The sequence below is a fragment of the Chiloscyllium punctatum genome, chromosome 11, assembly GCF_047496795.1.
Source record: "Chiloscyllium punctatum isolate Juve2018m chromosome 11, sChiPun1.3, whole genome shotgun sequence".
Taxonomy (NCBI): Eukaryota; Metazoa; Chordata; class Chondrichthyes; order Orectolobiformes; family Hemiscylliidae; genus Chiloscyllium; species Chiloscyllium punctatum.
In genome coordinates this window covers 25,077,384-25,090,972 of record NC_092749.1, presented here as the reverse complement: position 1 = coordinate 25,090,972, position 13,589 = coordinate 25,077,384, and the positions used below count along the sequence as shown (strand labels likewise).

The 13,589-nt window shown below is 46.2% G+C and overlaps 1 protein-coding gene across 5 annotated transcripts in view; it reads left to right on the top strand.

Moving 5' to 3' along the window:
* ltbp1 (latent transforming growth factor beta binding protein 1) overlaps positions 1–4,870 on the top strand; it is a 349,362-nt gene extending 344,492 nt beyond the window's left edge. For all 5 annotated transcript variants that reach the window (XM_072580504.1, XM_072580506.1, XM_072580508.1 and 2 more), the window contains 2 exons: positions 1,076–1,225; positions 3,728–4,870. In XM_072580504.1, the coding sequence (XP_072436605.1) occupies positions 1,076–1,225; positions 3,728–3,897 (320 nt within the window). In that variant the 3' untranslated portion in view covers positions 3,898–4,870. The remainder of the gene's footprint in view (positions 1–1,075; positions 1,226–3,727) is intronic.
* The last annotated feature ends 8,719 nt before the right edge of the window (positions 4,871–13,589 follow it).

Genomic DNA, 13,589 nt, shown 5'->3' with positions numbered 1-13,589 from the left:
ACATTGAGACCTCCAATTGAAAATAGCCTCCCTTCCCATCCCCCGACACCCTTCCCAGCCCCTCCCCCTCTCTTCCATCAACTGGATTCATTCCTCTCATTGACCAATCAGCTCGTATCCTCTGCCTGTCTTCACCTATCCCCACCCTGCCCCTGCCACCCAATTAACTGCAGCTCCCCCTGCACACCTCCCCCCCCCCCCCCCCCCCTCCCCCCCCCCAGTCCTGAAGAAGGGTTGCACCTGAAACGTTGACTTCTCCAGCTCCTGATGCTGCCCGGCTTGCTGAGTTCTTCCAGCCTCCTGCCTGTCTACCTTAGATTCCTGCATCTGCAGGTCTTTGTCTCTCACCTTTCCTCCAGCTCCCCCTCTTTGGGAAAACTGTAGTGCATTCCCGAGTTGTCAGAATGTGGACACACATGGGATGGGTCCTTATTTTCAGTGTGTGTCCGTACGTGACCTCACCCGCGCCCCCCACACATTGGGGATTGAACATGCGACCCACAGCGGGTGAGCAATCAGCTCCACGTCACTGGCCTCCCTTACTCGTGCTGCGCGTTGCTCTCTCTTCCACTTCTGACTTCACCTGCACCTTCCTGTTCTCCATTCAGGAATGTATATTTAAACACTCTCTCCCCTTTGGTTTCGGGCCGTTGAAGGCCTCGGGACCTGGTCTGTTCAACCTGGCTTTACAGAAGGAGCCTCAGTGAGGTATTTTCCCTATATGTGTACGGATGGTTGGATGGGCTTTGGGTATTCGCAGAAATCAGCAAAGAGTCAATTTTGTCAAGTTTCATGGAGAGTTTCTCTCTGCAAAGGAATCATACCAAACTTCCCGATCAGTTACCTACCTCCTCACCCCCTCATCTTGTCCGATGCTAACCCAAATCTCCCATCTAGGTCAGCAGAGAGTTACCCATGCCACAGAACTAACCACCAGGTGGCATATCCAGTCACGGATTGACAAACTGGGCGTGTGGAAGATTGTCGTCAGAGTTTGGCTTTAACCCCTATCTGGAACCTATAGCATGTCAGAGTTCTGCTGCTCGTTAATGGCTGTGTCCACTTTGCTCCCCAGATCCGTTTGATAGTTTCGAGGGACTGCAGGCTGAGGAATGCGGTATCCTGAATGGCTGTGAGAATGGGCGTTGTGTCAGAGTGCAGGAGGGCTACACGTGTGACTGCTATGATGGCTACCAGCTGGACATCAGCAAGCTGGAGTGTGTTGGTAAGATCAACCTCAGGGTGCTTGTTCAAAATGGAACTGTGATTTAGTTAATCCAAAAGCAAGACATTGCTGCAGCACCATGATTGCCAGCAAGACAGTCATATGACCCAACAAGTGCAAATGCTTTTTAATCAGGTTGAGGTTTCTGATGTAAGTTTGCTGGCTGAGCTGGAAAGTTCATTTTCATACGTTACATCCCCATACTAGGTCACATCATTGGTGAGTCTCCGGTGAAGCACTGGTCTTAGAGACCCGCTTTCTATTTATTTGTTTAGGTTTCTTTGGGTTGGTGATGTCATTTCCTGTGGTGATGTTATTTCCTGTTCTTTTTCTCAGAGGGTCCAAGGGCGGCACAGTGGCACAGTGGTTAACACTGCTGCCTCACAGTGTCAGAGACCCGGGTTCAATTCCCGCCTCAGGCGACTCTCTGTATGGAGTTTGCACATTCTCCCTGTGTCTGTGTGGGTTTCCTCCAGGTGCTCCAGTTTCCTCCCACAATCCAAAAATGTGCAGATTAGGTGAATTGGCCACGCTAAATTGCCCGTAGTGTTAGGTGAAGGGGTAAATGTAGGGGGAGGGTCTAGGTGGGTTGCGCTTCGGCAGGTCATTATGGACTTGTTGGGCCGAAGGGCCTGTTTCCACACTAAGTAATCTAAAGTTGATGTGCTTGTTGATAGAGTTCCGGTTGGAATGCCATGCTTTTAGGAATTCTCGTGCGTGTCTCTGTTTGGCTTGTCCTAGGATGGATGTACTGTTCCAGTCGAAGTGGTGTCCTTCCTTATCTGTATGTGAGGATACTAGTGAGAGAGGGTCATGTCTTTTTGTGGCAAGTTGATGTTCATGTATCCTGGTGGCTAGTTTTCTGCCTGTTTGTCCAATGTAGTGTTTGTTACAGTCCTTGCAAGATATTTTATAAATTGTAACTGTAACAATTGGACAAACAGGCAGAAAACTAACCACTAGCATACATGATACATGAACATCAACTAGCCACAAAAAGACATGACTCTCTCTCACTAGTAACCTTACATACGAATAAGGAAGGATACCACTTCGACTGGGACAGAATATCCATCCTAGGACAAGCCAAACAGAGACTCACGCAAGAATTCCTAGAGGCATGGCATTCCAACTGGAACTCTATCAACAAACACATCAACTTGGACCCCATTCACCACAGGAAATGACATCACCAACCCAAGAAACCTAAACACATAAATAGAAAGTGGGTCACTAACACCAGTGCTTCACTGGAAGGTCACTGATGATGTTACCTAGTATGGTGGCGAAACATCCCAAAATGAACTCTCCAGCTCAATAAGCAAACTTACATTCAGCTTTTTAATCATCTCAATTTCCCTTGCCACCTTCTCCCTTAAGACTCAAATCCTTCTCCCCTCAGAAAGATACCGAGTTGTTTTGAGTCCATTTATACAGTGCACTTCAATAGTCTTTCACTAACACTTATTCACAACTCTTTGTTTGTAATAGTGCCACTGAACTCCCTTTTATAATCCTAACGAGCTAAATTGCAAGGGACATTAACTGATCCCTTTACCCCAGTGCATGGTTTGTCCAGATCACCTTATTAATCCTCTTGATCACCTTCAAAACTTTAATCAGGTCAGGTCAGGGTGTCCTCCTTTCCAAATGATACAACTCCAGGCAGTTCCACAACTGAAGACAAAAGCAGATTGAAAGATGAGCCAGCTACTTTAATGGGTGGAGCTTTGGAGCAGAAACTCAGTCAGCTGTAAATATTGTTTCGCAGCGTGACTGGATTTTGACCACCTTGGCATGATGACTTCACAGGGTCACGAACCCTGTGTTCCAAAGGCATATGCTCCACATAATCAGCTCACTAAGCCAACTGTGTTGGAAGACATGGGCCCCTCACATTGAGGAGACCAGTCAGAGGCTGAGTGGCTCTCAATCTCGATCCTCATGCATATGTTTCATAGTGACCAGTAATGACCAATAACGTTCTGTGATGGGAGACAATGGTTGACGTGAAGTGTCTGCATCATGTGCCACCTCTAAAGGGATTGATTTTTAATCTGTAAACCTTTCCAGCAGGAGGTGTCTGGTCATCCAGAACCAGGTGGTAAGCTACAGTGTAACAGCTTCCCCTGAACCTGGGCCTGGGGTTCAGTGGTACTAGCCCAGTGACATTATCACCATGTCACCACCTCCCCCAGGACTGTCTTGTTTAAGAAGTTTCTGAGAAATCAGCGTGTTGATCCCTCCTTTGGGCAGTGTCTATGCTCTGACAGTATCACACCATTCATCATTCGACCTCTGAAATGCTGCCTTTAATTAGAATGATATTGAAGCAGAGATAACATTCCACCAGCATATGGAGGAAGCACCCTTTGTCAAAATGTTCAACTGGGAATGTCACGATAAAATTCAACCCCTGACTAGCATCTTGCAGTAAGACCAGGCCTGTTCAAACGTTACTTCATTCCCTGTGCTTTGTTCTGTCTTCTCTCTGTGCCATAGACGTGAATGAATGTCTCGAGCTCAATGATAAAATGTCACTTTGCCGGAACGCCAAATGCATCAACACTGATGGATCGTACAAGTGTGTGTGTCTGCCAGGCTACGTCCCCTCGGAGCAGCCTAATTACTGCGTAACTACAGAGGCACAGAAAGAGTCAAAGTTGGAGTAATTTGCGAAGAGCTGCACATCCCCCTTCCCTCTCCCCAGCCCCGCTACTGTACAAATCCTACCTACGCTCCGCTCCCTCTCCCTCTTCCCCCCTCTAATCCCCGCCACCACCAGATCCCACCCAGAAGTGACGTACAAAGACTCTGTCTGTGCAGCACCCCCTTGTCAATGAGTGTTTGCCGTCAATCACTGATGCCGTTAAGGAAGGGGACACCAAATGGACATATCGTTTCCTCAAGCTGGGGGGTGAACCCCAATTCTACCAATGAACGGAAAGACCAAATGGATTCCTAATGTGCTTCTTCTTTTTATATGGAAAGGAAAGCCCTCTCAATAAGGGACATGCAAAGTGAGAAAGCACACCGCATCCACAATCATTCACACAAAATAGCATTTGTTATTAGCACATGGTTTACACTATGTATAACAGCGGTGAAAATATTTTGTATTACGTATTTGATAAAATGCAGTATATGTTTATACTGCTTTGACTTTAGAGTTTTATGACAAATGTAAATTCTTTGATAGCAACTTATAGTCCGTTTGTATGTTTTTTTTAAAAGGTCGTGCTATTCTGTGTCTGGAACATTGGTCAGTGACAGTTTTTACCTTGTTCAGTGTCTGCCCTGTGGAGCAGGCGTGTTGTTTCGATAAGGTTTTTTTTTTAAAAAAAGTTTTATACAACCGTAGAGGTGTGAAGTTCCTGGTTATGTTCTCCACACATTATATACTGCACTACAACCCACACAGTTCAAACTTGCCAGGTCGCAAAGCTGCTACAGGACAGCCAAAAGAGACATGATGTGTACAGTTACACTGAAGAAATAAAAGAACCAGATTATTGTATTGTAAGTTGTAAATTGAAACAAAAATAATTCACAAGCAGATAGCTCTTGTATGATCATCTTAAAGCATATTAAAGCTGTATTCTAAACCTCTGTAAAACCTATAAATAAATCACTTATGGAAGTGTACTGCTTTACCTCGCCTGTAGAAGTATGGGGATGCATTTGGTATCAGCGGGCACTGAGATTTCCAACACACGAGCATGCGTTTTCATGGGTTTGTGACTAATTCCAGCCAAAGCCAAATGCTTTTTCAGCTTAATTAGTTGGCGCAGAAGGAGATCATTTGGCCCATGCTGGCTCTCTGCTCAGGAATGCATCAGTCCTGAACGCTATCCCCATGACCCTGTCATTTTATTTTGTTCAACTGCCTGTCCAATTCTTTGCTAATCATTCATTCTCACTTCCACCGTGCTCATAGCCTGGGGTTTCCACATCGTTATCACTCACAGTTCTTCCTCAAATTCCAACTCTGTTACAACTCTTGCTGAGTTCCCTAGTTCTTGTACTGTCGGCTAGTGGAATGGTACCTTTGTTTTCAGGTCAAGTCCACTTGTTGGGTGGCTTGTTTTTGGCAGTGGAAGAGGCCCAGGACTTGCGTATCCTTGGTGGAATGGGAGGGGGAGTTGAAGTGACCGGCCGCAGGGTGGTGGAATTGTTTGGTGCATATGTCCCAGAGATGTTCTCTGAAACATTCCATGAGTTGGCGTCCCGTCTCCCCAATGTAGAGGAGACCACATCGAGAACAACAGACACAGTGGTTGAGGTGTTTGGATGTACAGGAAAATCTCTGCTGAATGTGGAAGGATTCTTTGGGGTCTTGGATGAAGGTATGGAGGGGGGGGGAGGTGTGCGTGCAGGGAGCAGAAGGTGGGTTGATGGGGGTGTGGACCTAACGAGGGAGTTGCTGAGGGAATGGTCTCTGTGGAATGCAGATAGGGCTGGGGAGGGAAATATCTCTCTGGTAGTGGGGTCTGACTGTAGGTGGTGGAAATGGCAGAGGATAATGTGCTGAGATTGATTAGGGAGAAGGTGAGGACCGGGGCATTCTATCCTTGTTGACATTGGAGGGGTGGGGTTCAAGGGTGGAGTTGCGGGAAGTGGAGGAGATATGCTGGAGGGCATTGTTGACCACATCGGTGGAGAAATTGTGTTCCTTGAAGGAGGATGCCATCTGGGATGTCCTGGAGTAGAATTGGCCCTCCTGGGAGCAGATGCAGTGGAGGCAGAGGAATTGGGAATAAGTGCTGGTGTTTTTACAAGAGGCAGGGTGGGAGGAGGTGTTATTCAGGTAGCTGTGGGAGTCGGTAGATTTGTAAAAGATGTCTGTGTTGGGTCGGTCACCGGAGACGGAGAGGTCCAGGAAGGGGAGAGGTATCTGAGATGGTCCAGCTGAACTTAAGGTCAGAATGGAAAGTGTTGGTGAAGTTGATGAACTGTTTAACGTCCTCATGGGACCATGAAATGGTGCTGATACTGTCATCAATGTAACAGAAGAAAAGCTGGCGGGTAGTGCCAGTGTAACTGTGGAAGATAGATTGTTCCGCGTATTCTACAAAGAGACAGGCATCTCTGGGCCCATGTTGGTGTCTATGGCTACCCATTTGTCTGAAGGAAGTGGAAGGATTTGAAGAACAAGTTGTTGGGGGTGAGGATCAGTGCTCACCTTCTACCCCACTGATCTCCAGATACAGCGCATTATCCTCCACCATTTCCACCACCTACAGTCAGACCCCACCACCAGAGATATATTTCCCTCCCCATCCTGATCAGTATCCCACAGAGACCATTCCCTCCGCAACTCCCTTGTTAGGTCCACCCCCACCTACCAAACTACCCTCCACTTCCAACACCTTCCCTGTCTACTGCAAGAGGTGTAAACCTATGCCCACGCCTCCCCCCCTCAACTCTGTCCAAGCTGCAAAGGATCCTTCCACATCCGGCAGAGATTTTCCTGCACATCCAATCACCTACTGTGTCCGTTGCTCTTGACACGGTCTCCTCTATGTTGGGGAGACAGAACACCAACTCACAAAACGTTTCAGAGAACATCTCTGGGACACGCACACTATACAACCCCACCGCCCCATGGCAGAAAACTCCCCCTTCCACTCCCACTCCACCAAGGATGTGCAAGTCCTGGGCCTCCTCCACCGCCAAACTCTAGCCACCTGACACCTGGAGGAAGAATGCCTCAGCTTCCGCCTTGGAACTCTCCAACCACAGGGGATCAATGTTGATTTCACCAGTTTCCTCATCTCTTCTCCCCCCCACCTTATCCCAGATCCAACGCTCCAACTTGGCACCAACCTCTTGAACTGTCCTATCTGTCCATCTTCCTTCCCACCTATCTGATTGTGATCTATTGCTATCACCTCTCACCTGCATCTACCTATCGCCTGCACCCCCTATTTATCTCTCAGCCTCCTCCCCCCCTCCCCCCCACCCCCCCCCAACTTTCTTGATGAAGTGCTTATGCCAAAACGTTGACTGTCCTGCTCCTCGGATGCTGCCTGACCAGCTGTGCTTTTCCAGCACCACACTTTTTGACTCTGATCTCCAGCATCTGCCTCACTTTCTCCTTTGAAAGGACATAGGTAGGTTAATGGAATTTAAAAAAAAATTATGTCATGAGGTCTTGCTGACTAGGCCAGCATTTGTTATCCAACTCCACTTGCCCAGAGGGCAGTTAAGAGTCAACACATTGCTGTGGGTCTGGAGTCACATGTAGGCCAGACCAGGTAAGGACGGCAGTGCCCTTCCCTAAAGGGAATTAGTGAACCAGATGGGTTTTTCCCAATAATTGGCAATGATTGCATGGTCATCACTTAGGCTCTTAATTCCAGATTTGTTTAAAATAGTGAATTCAAATTTTAACCATGTGCTCTGGCGGGATTTGAACCCAAGTCCCCAGAGCATTATGTATTTCCTCTCAATTGACAGCCCAGTAATAAGGCAAAAGTAGGGACTGCAGATGCTGGAAACCAGAGTTTCAATCAGAGTGGTGCTGGAAAAGCACAGCAGGTCAGGCAGCATCTGAGGTGCAGGAAAATCGACGTTTCAGGCAAAAGATTTTCCTGCTCCTCAGATGCTGCCTGACCTGCTGTGTTTTTCCAGCACCTCTCTGATCTAAAGCCCAGTAATAATACCACTAGAAAAGGCACTATGTCATGAAATTTGAAACAGAGAACTATGAGATGACATATTTTGTAGGAAAGATGAGGAGAGGCAATATAAAGAATGTGTGCTGACAGGCCTGTGAGTGTACACACACAATGCGTGGCAGGTGCCAGGCCCGGTGGAGAAAGTGGCGAACAAGACTATAAAATGAAGCATAGACTGCCACAGTAATTAAGCTGTGGTGATCTTTTATAAAACACTGGCACAGCTTCATCCAAAATACTGTGCTCAATCCTGGACACCACATTTCAGGAAGGATGTGAACAAAGAGAGTGCAAGACCACACTTGGGGTGATTTTGGTTCAGGAATGAAGGACTGGGTAGAAGTTGGGGCTGTTTATCTAATAGAAGGGAAGGCTGAGAGGAAATTTGGTCTGAGGTATTCAAAATCACGAGAGGTCTGGACAGAGTAGAAGAGGTACTGTTCCCATTGGTGAAAGGCTCAAGAACCAGAGGAAACCAATTGAATAGGAATAAATGATGAACCACAGACGATTTGAGAAAAAAAAAACTTTTATGCAGCCAGCAATTGGAATCCAAACCCAAGCTTTTGCCATTACTCTGTCCCACAATCCAGCTAACTGACCTAGAATACACTGCCTGAGAGTGTGCTGGTGGCAGACTCTGTTGTGATGTTTACAAGGGGAATCATCAATTATCCAAAGAGAAAAAAATTGGAAAAAGAGGGGTACATGGGTAGGAGCTGATGTGCTGTATCAGAGCCTGGCATGAATGGGAAGGGCTGAACGGCCTCCTCCTGAACTATGACTGCTCTGTCATTCTGTGATTGATACCAATTTACATTAATCCGGTGAGATCCAAGGCTCAGTCAGCAGGCTGTCGGTTCAAACTCAGCCCGGGACGTGGAACGCAACAATCAAAGCTGACCCTCCAGCGCTGAGGGAACATGTTGGAGGTGGCATCTTATTGGGTGCCCTGTCTGGTACATGTAAAAGGTCCCATGGCACTATTCTGTGGAGGAGCTGAAGAGTTATCCCCAATGTTCTGACCAATATTTACCTCCACAATGCACGTTACAAAAGCAGAATATCTGCTCATTAACACAAAGGGGGGCTAGCCATGTGCAAATTACAATGGTGACTATATTTTGAAAGTATTTCATTAGTTGTAAAACACTTTGAGACATCTAGTGTTGGGAAAAGTGCTCTATAAATGTAATCTTTATTCTTCTATTTTTTAATTAGAAATTGGTTACAATGCTAAGCCCTGGGAATCTCAGTCCCATTTGACGTAACTGGTCGAACAAATACTCTATTGTTTTCTATCCTTCTTGGCCAATTTCTTGGCTCAGTCCAAAATTTACACTGAATTCCCTGTAGCTTTGAACTCAATTACTGGCCTTGGTGTGGTTGTTTGTAAAATGCTTTCTAGAAGGCCAGCAATGACACAATGTGCAGCTTAACACAATCCCCTTGTCACGTCTTCAGCAAAGCCAAGGAGTTTGAGTTAGGAAAGATCATTCTCTTCTCAAGTCATGTCAACCACTAATCACTTATTTCTGCACAGGCGATCAGATATACAAGGTATTGTAATAAGACTGGTTGGCGGTAGTTGCCTGTTTCTGATTTCTGGCTCCTGAAGAAGGGTTACACCCGAAATGTCACCATCTGCACCTCCTATTGCTGCCTGGCTTGCTATGTTCTTCCAGCCTCCTACCTGTCCACTCTGTTTACCTGTAGGCACTTATATATTGTCATTGACTGGTCACTCTCACACGAATGGTCAGTATGTCAGACAGCTCCTCCAATCTGGTTTAACCACCCCCTAATCACCTGGGATTTGAAATGTGCTTCCAATTATTCTGATAGTCCCCAGATTCAACCCCCCTGTTTTATTTGAACTCAATTATGAAGTTAGGTTTGGAAGTGTTTGACACAGATATCTATACCTTGTTTCTTCCAGCTGGAGAGAACAGCATTGTTTTTCAATGTTGGCATCCAGTGGTGATTAAGTCCATGAGTGAGGTTATTTAATATAGTTTACAAGGAGGCAAGATAATGAAATCAATAATTTATTTGGACGAGTAGAACGATCTAATAGCTGGGGTGTTATTTGTTCCAATCATATGCAGTTTTCCGATTATATGCAGGCTTGAATTTTTCTGGGGAATTTTCAACTTGAGAATGATTAACCAGTCTGCCAAGAGTGTAACTTAAGGCTCCAGTTATAGTGACAGTCTCTTAGCAACACAGATGTTCATGATGAAGAGTTTATTGAGTTTAATGAAATCACGGGACCAAAGAGAGCATCCACACAGGTGCCAAAGAATTGGTTTTTTTCAAGATAATGCACACTGAACGCCTGGTTTACAAGAGTAGTGCAGTTTGGCATTGAGTCTGGTCTCAATCTGATGTGCAATGAAGCTCGTATATTGGTATCACACTAATATACAAACCTCCCCAGCCCAGGCCTATTCACTAGCACAACAGCATGGGGACACGTGGGGAACTATTGACTGAGAGAGAAAAAAATTGGTTAAGAAAAAGTCACTAGCCAGCAGTTACTCACAAGACTTCACTGGTTGGATCACACTGAGGACTGTGGTCGGTTCCAACACCCAACCACAAGAAATGATATATGTGTGCTGGAGAGGAGACACAAGACAGATCCCAAGTGTAAGGCAAATGAACTCTGAGGAAAGGCTATAAAAACTCAAGCAGTGGTAGTTAAAAGGGGGACCTCATTAAAGCACACAAATATTAAAGTGCTATAATGCACGACCTCAAATTAAGGGTGGGGAAGGAGAATGTAAATTTAAATTAATGAACATGAAGCTTAAAACAAAGGCCAGTAACATGATTTTTACTCAAAGGATTCTAATTGATTAATGTAGATTAGGTTCCCTACAGTGTGGAAACAGGCCCTTCGGCCCAACAAGCCCAACTGAACTCCGAACAGCAACCCACCCAGACCCATTCCTCTACATTTACTCCTGCACCTAACACTATGGGCAGTTTAGCACAGCCAATTCACCTGACCATGAAAGGAAACTGGAGCACCCATAGGAAAACCATGCAGACACGGCGAGTAAAGTGCAAACTCCACACAGACAGTTGCCTGAGGCAGGAATTGAACCCAGGTCCCGTGAGGCAGCAGTGCGAACCACTGAGCCACTGTGCCACCCTACTTACGGTTGGATAACGCACCAAATGATAGGGGGGGTGGGGTTTGTGCCTGGTATTATCAGAATTTAATTTTCCTCCTTTCGCTACATTTTGGCCAGGCTATGACAGAGAATCATTATATCACCTTTGTTTAATGTTCTCCTCTCATTCCAGCCTGACAGATAACATCTGCTTTCAAAAGGTGTCACACAGCATGTGGTTCAGATATGGAATGCACTGTCCGGAAATGTGGTGGAGGCAGTTTCCATTGAGGCATTCGAAAGGGAGTTGGATGATATTGTGGGTAGACATGACTTGTGTATGATTTGATTTATTGTAGTCGCATGTGTCTGAGTACAGTGAAAAGTCTAGTTTTGCAAGCAGTACAGGAAAACCACAGCAAACAAGGACAATCTGATCAGAGGGTGTTTGGACAGAGCAAGACATACCAGATTATGGATGCACACGAGGTACACAAAGCAAGAGTAATTTTCGCAGACTTAGAATGGAGCGCAGAATGATTCTAAGAAATGTGAGAATAGGATCTGCCTTGGAGAGCTCACAAAGTGTTGCCCAGGGTGTTGGCGCCATCATTCAGGTAGATACGCTCAGATATGGGAATAGGCAGGAGACTGGGAAATAGAACAAATGCAGGTGCAGTCAGTTGAATGGCCACCTCTGTGTCAGAACCATTCTGCCATTCTATAACCGGAGCTACTTTTGTCTGGAACAAAGGAAACAACACCCCCCTCCCAAACCCCTTCTTGAACATGCATACCACCTTCCCCTCATTACTATCGGTACTGGGGAGGGGTCACTGGACTCAAAACATTAACTGTGCTTTCTCTACACAGAGGCGAAACTGGGTACTGCAGGTGCTGGAGATTAGAGTCTGGATTAGAGTGGTGCTGGAAAAGCACAGCAGATCAGGCAGCATCTGAGGACCAGGAATATCGACACTTCGGGCAAAAGCCATTCCTGATGAAGGGCTTTTGCCCGAAACATCAATTTTCCTGCTCCTCAGTTGCTACCCGACCTGCCTGTGCTTTTCCAGCACCACTCTAATCTTGACGTCTCTCCATAGATGCTGCCAGACCAGCTGAGCTTCTCCAGTAATTACTGTTTCCAGTTGAAAGGGCATGCTTGCCTGATTTATAGCTCAGTTTTCTTTTCCATTGGTACAGGGGGTAACAAGCTGATGATTCATGGAGATCCCAGTTTATGTTACTTGTGTAGGCCATCCGGGCCCTCAAACTAGACTGTTGGGTGGCTTCTTCATAAGGAAGGTATGCTGGCCTGTATAGAATCCCCCAGCCCAGCTCCAATTCCCTTCACTCCACCAATGGCAGCCATATCTCTTGCTGAGTAGACCCTAAGCTTGGGTTTGGATGGAGTGGGAGTGAGAGTAGGAAATCTCTCTCAACCCTCCCTGCTAGCTCCCCCTCCCTTCCTTGCCATTTTAAAAAATGCTCCACAAAACCCAACTCTTTAGCTGTGCTTTCAGTCACCTGACCTCATCTGCTAAGACTGGTTTTCCGCACTCATCACAAAGAGGCACTGGACAAGATGCAGAGGTGGTCTACAAAGGAGATGCCAGAAACAAGTGGGTGCTCATTTCAGGAAAACATTGACATTCCGGGTCTCGATTTTAAAAAAAAGGGAGGCTGAGAAATGACAGAAATCTTGAGAATTATGCAAGGTTGCAATCAGAGTAGACGTGGAGAGAATGCTTCCTCTTGTGGGGAACAGTATAATTAGAGGCCACTCAAAGAAGACCCTCACGACAGAACCCAACAGGGAATTTGACAGAAGCTCATTCCTTATGACTGGTGCATTGGGTTTTGGAAACATGTTAAATCCAGTGCCACCTAACCACCCGTCCCTGGCCTGTCTGACAAGTTATGGGGCAATGGTGGAGATGTTGGGTGGCAATGAAGAACTTTGATAGTTTACCTGTGATGGGGTGAGTGAGGGGTGCCTGCCTTAGGGGGAACCTGGGCTGATGTTAAATACAACGAAGAAACAAAGAACAATATGGTACAGGACCAGGACCATTGGCCCACTAAGACTGTGCCAATGCTCTTCTAAATCTGAAGACTTTAGCCTCTAGGCTGTCTATATCCCACAATCCATGCTTCTGTCAAGATTCCTCTTAAATGTTGCTCTTGTATCCACCTCCACTACCTCCTCTGGCAATGCATTCCAGGCACCTACCACCTTTTTTTGTAAATACCCTGCCTCTCACATCTCCTTTTACCTTAAACCCACGCCCTGTAGTCATTGATATTTCTACCTGAGCAAAAATTCTCCAACTATCCATTCTACCCATACCTCTCATAATCTTGTAAACTTCTATCAGGTCACCCCTCAGCCTCCAATATTAAAACGAGAACAAACTGTTCAACCTCTCCTCATAGCTAATACCCTCCAGAGCAGGCAGCATCCTGATGAACCATTTCTGTACCGTTTCCAATGCCTCCTCATCCTCCTGATAGTGTGACAGCCAGAACTACACGCAATATTCCAAATATGGCAGAACTAAA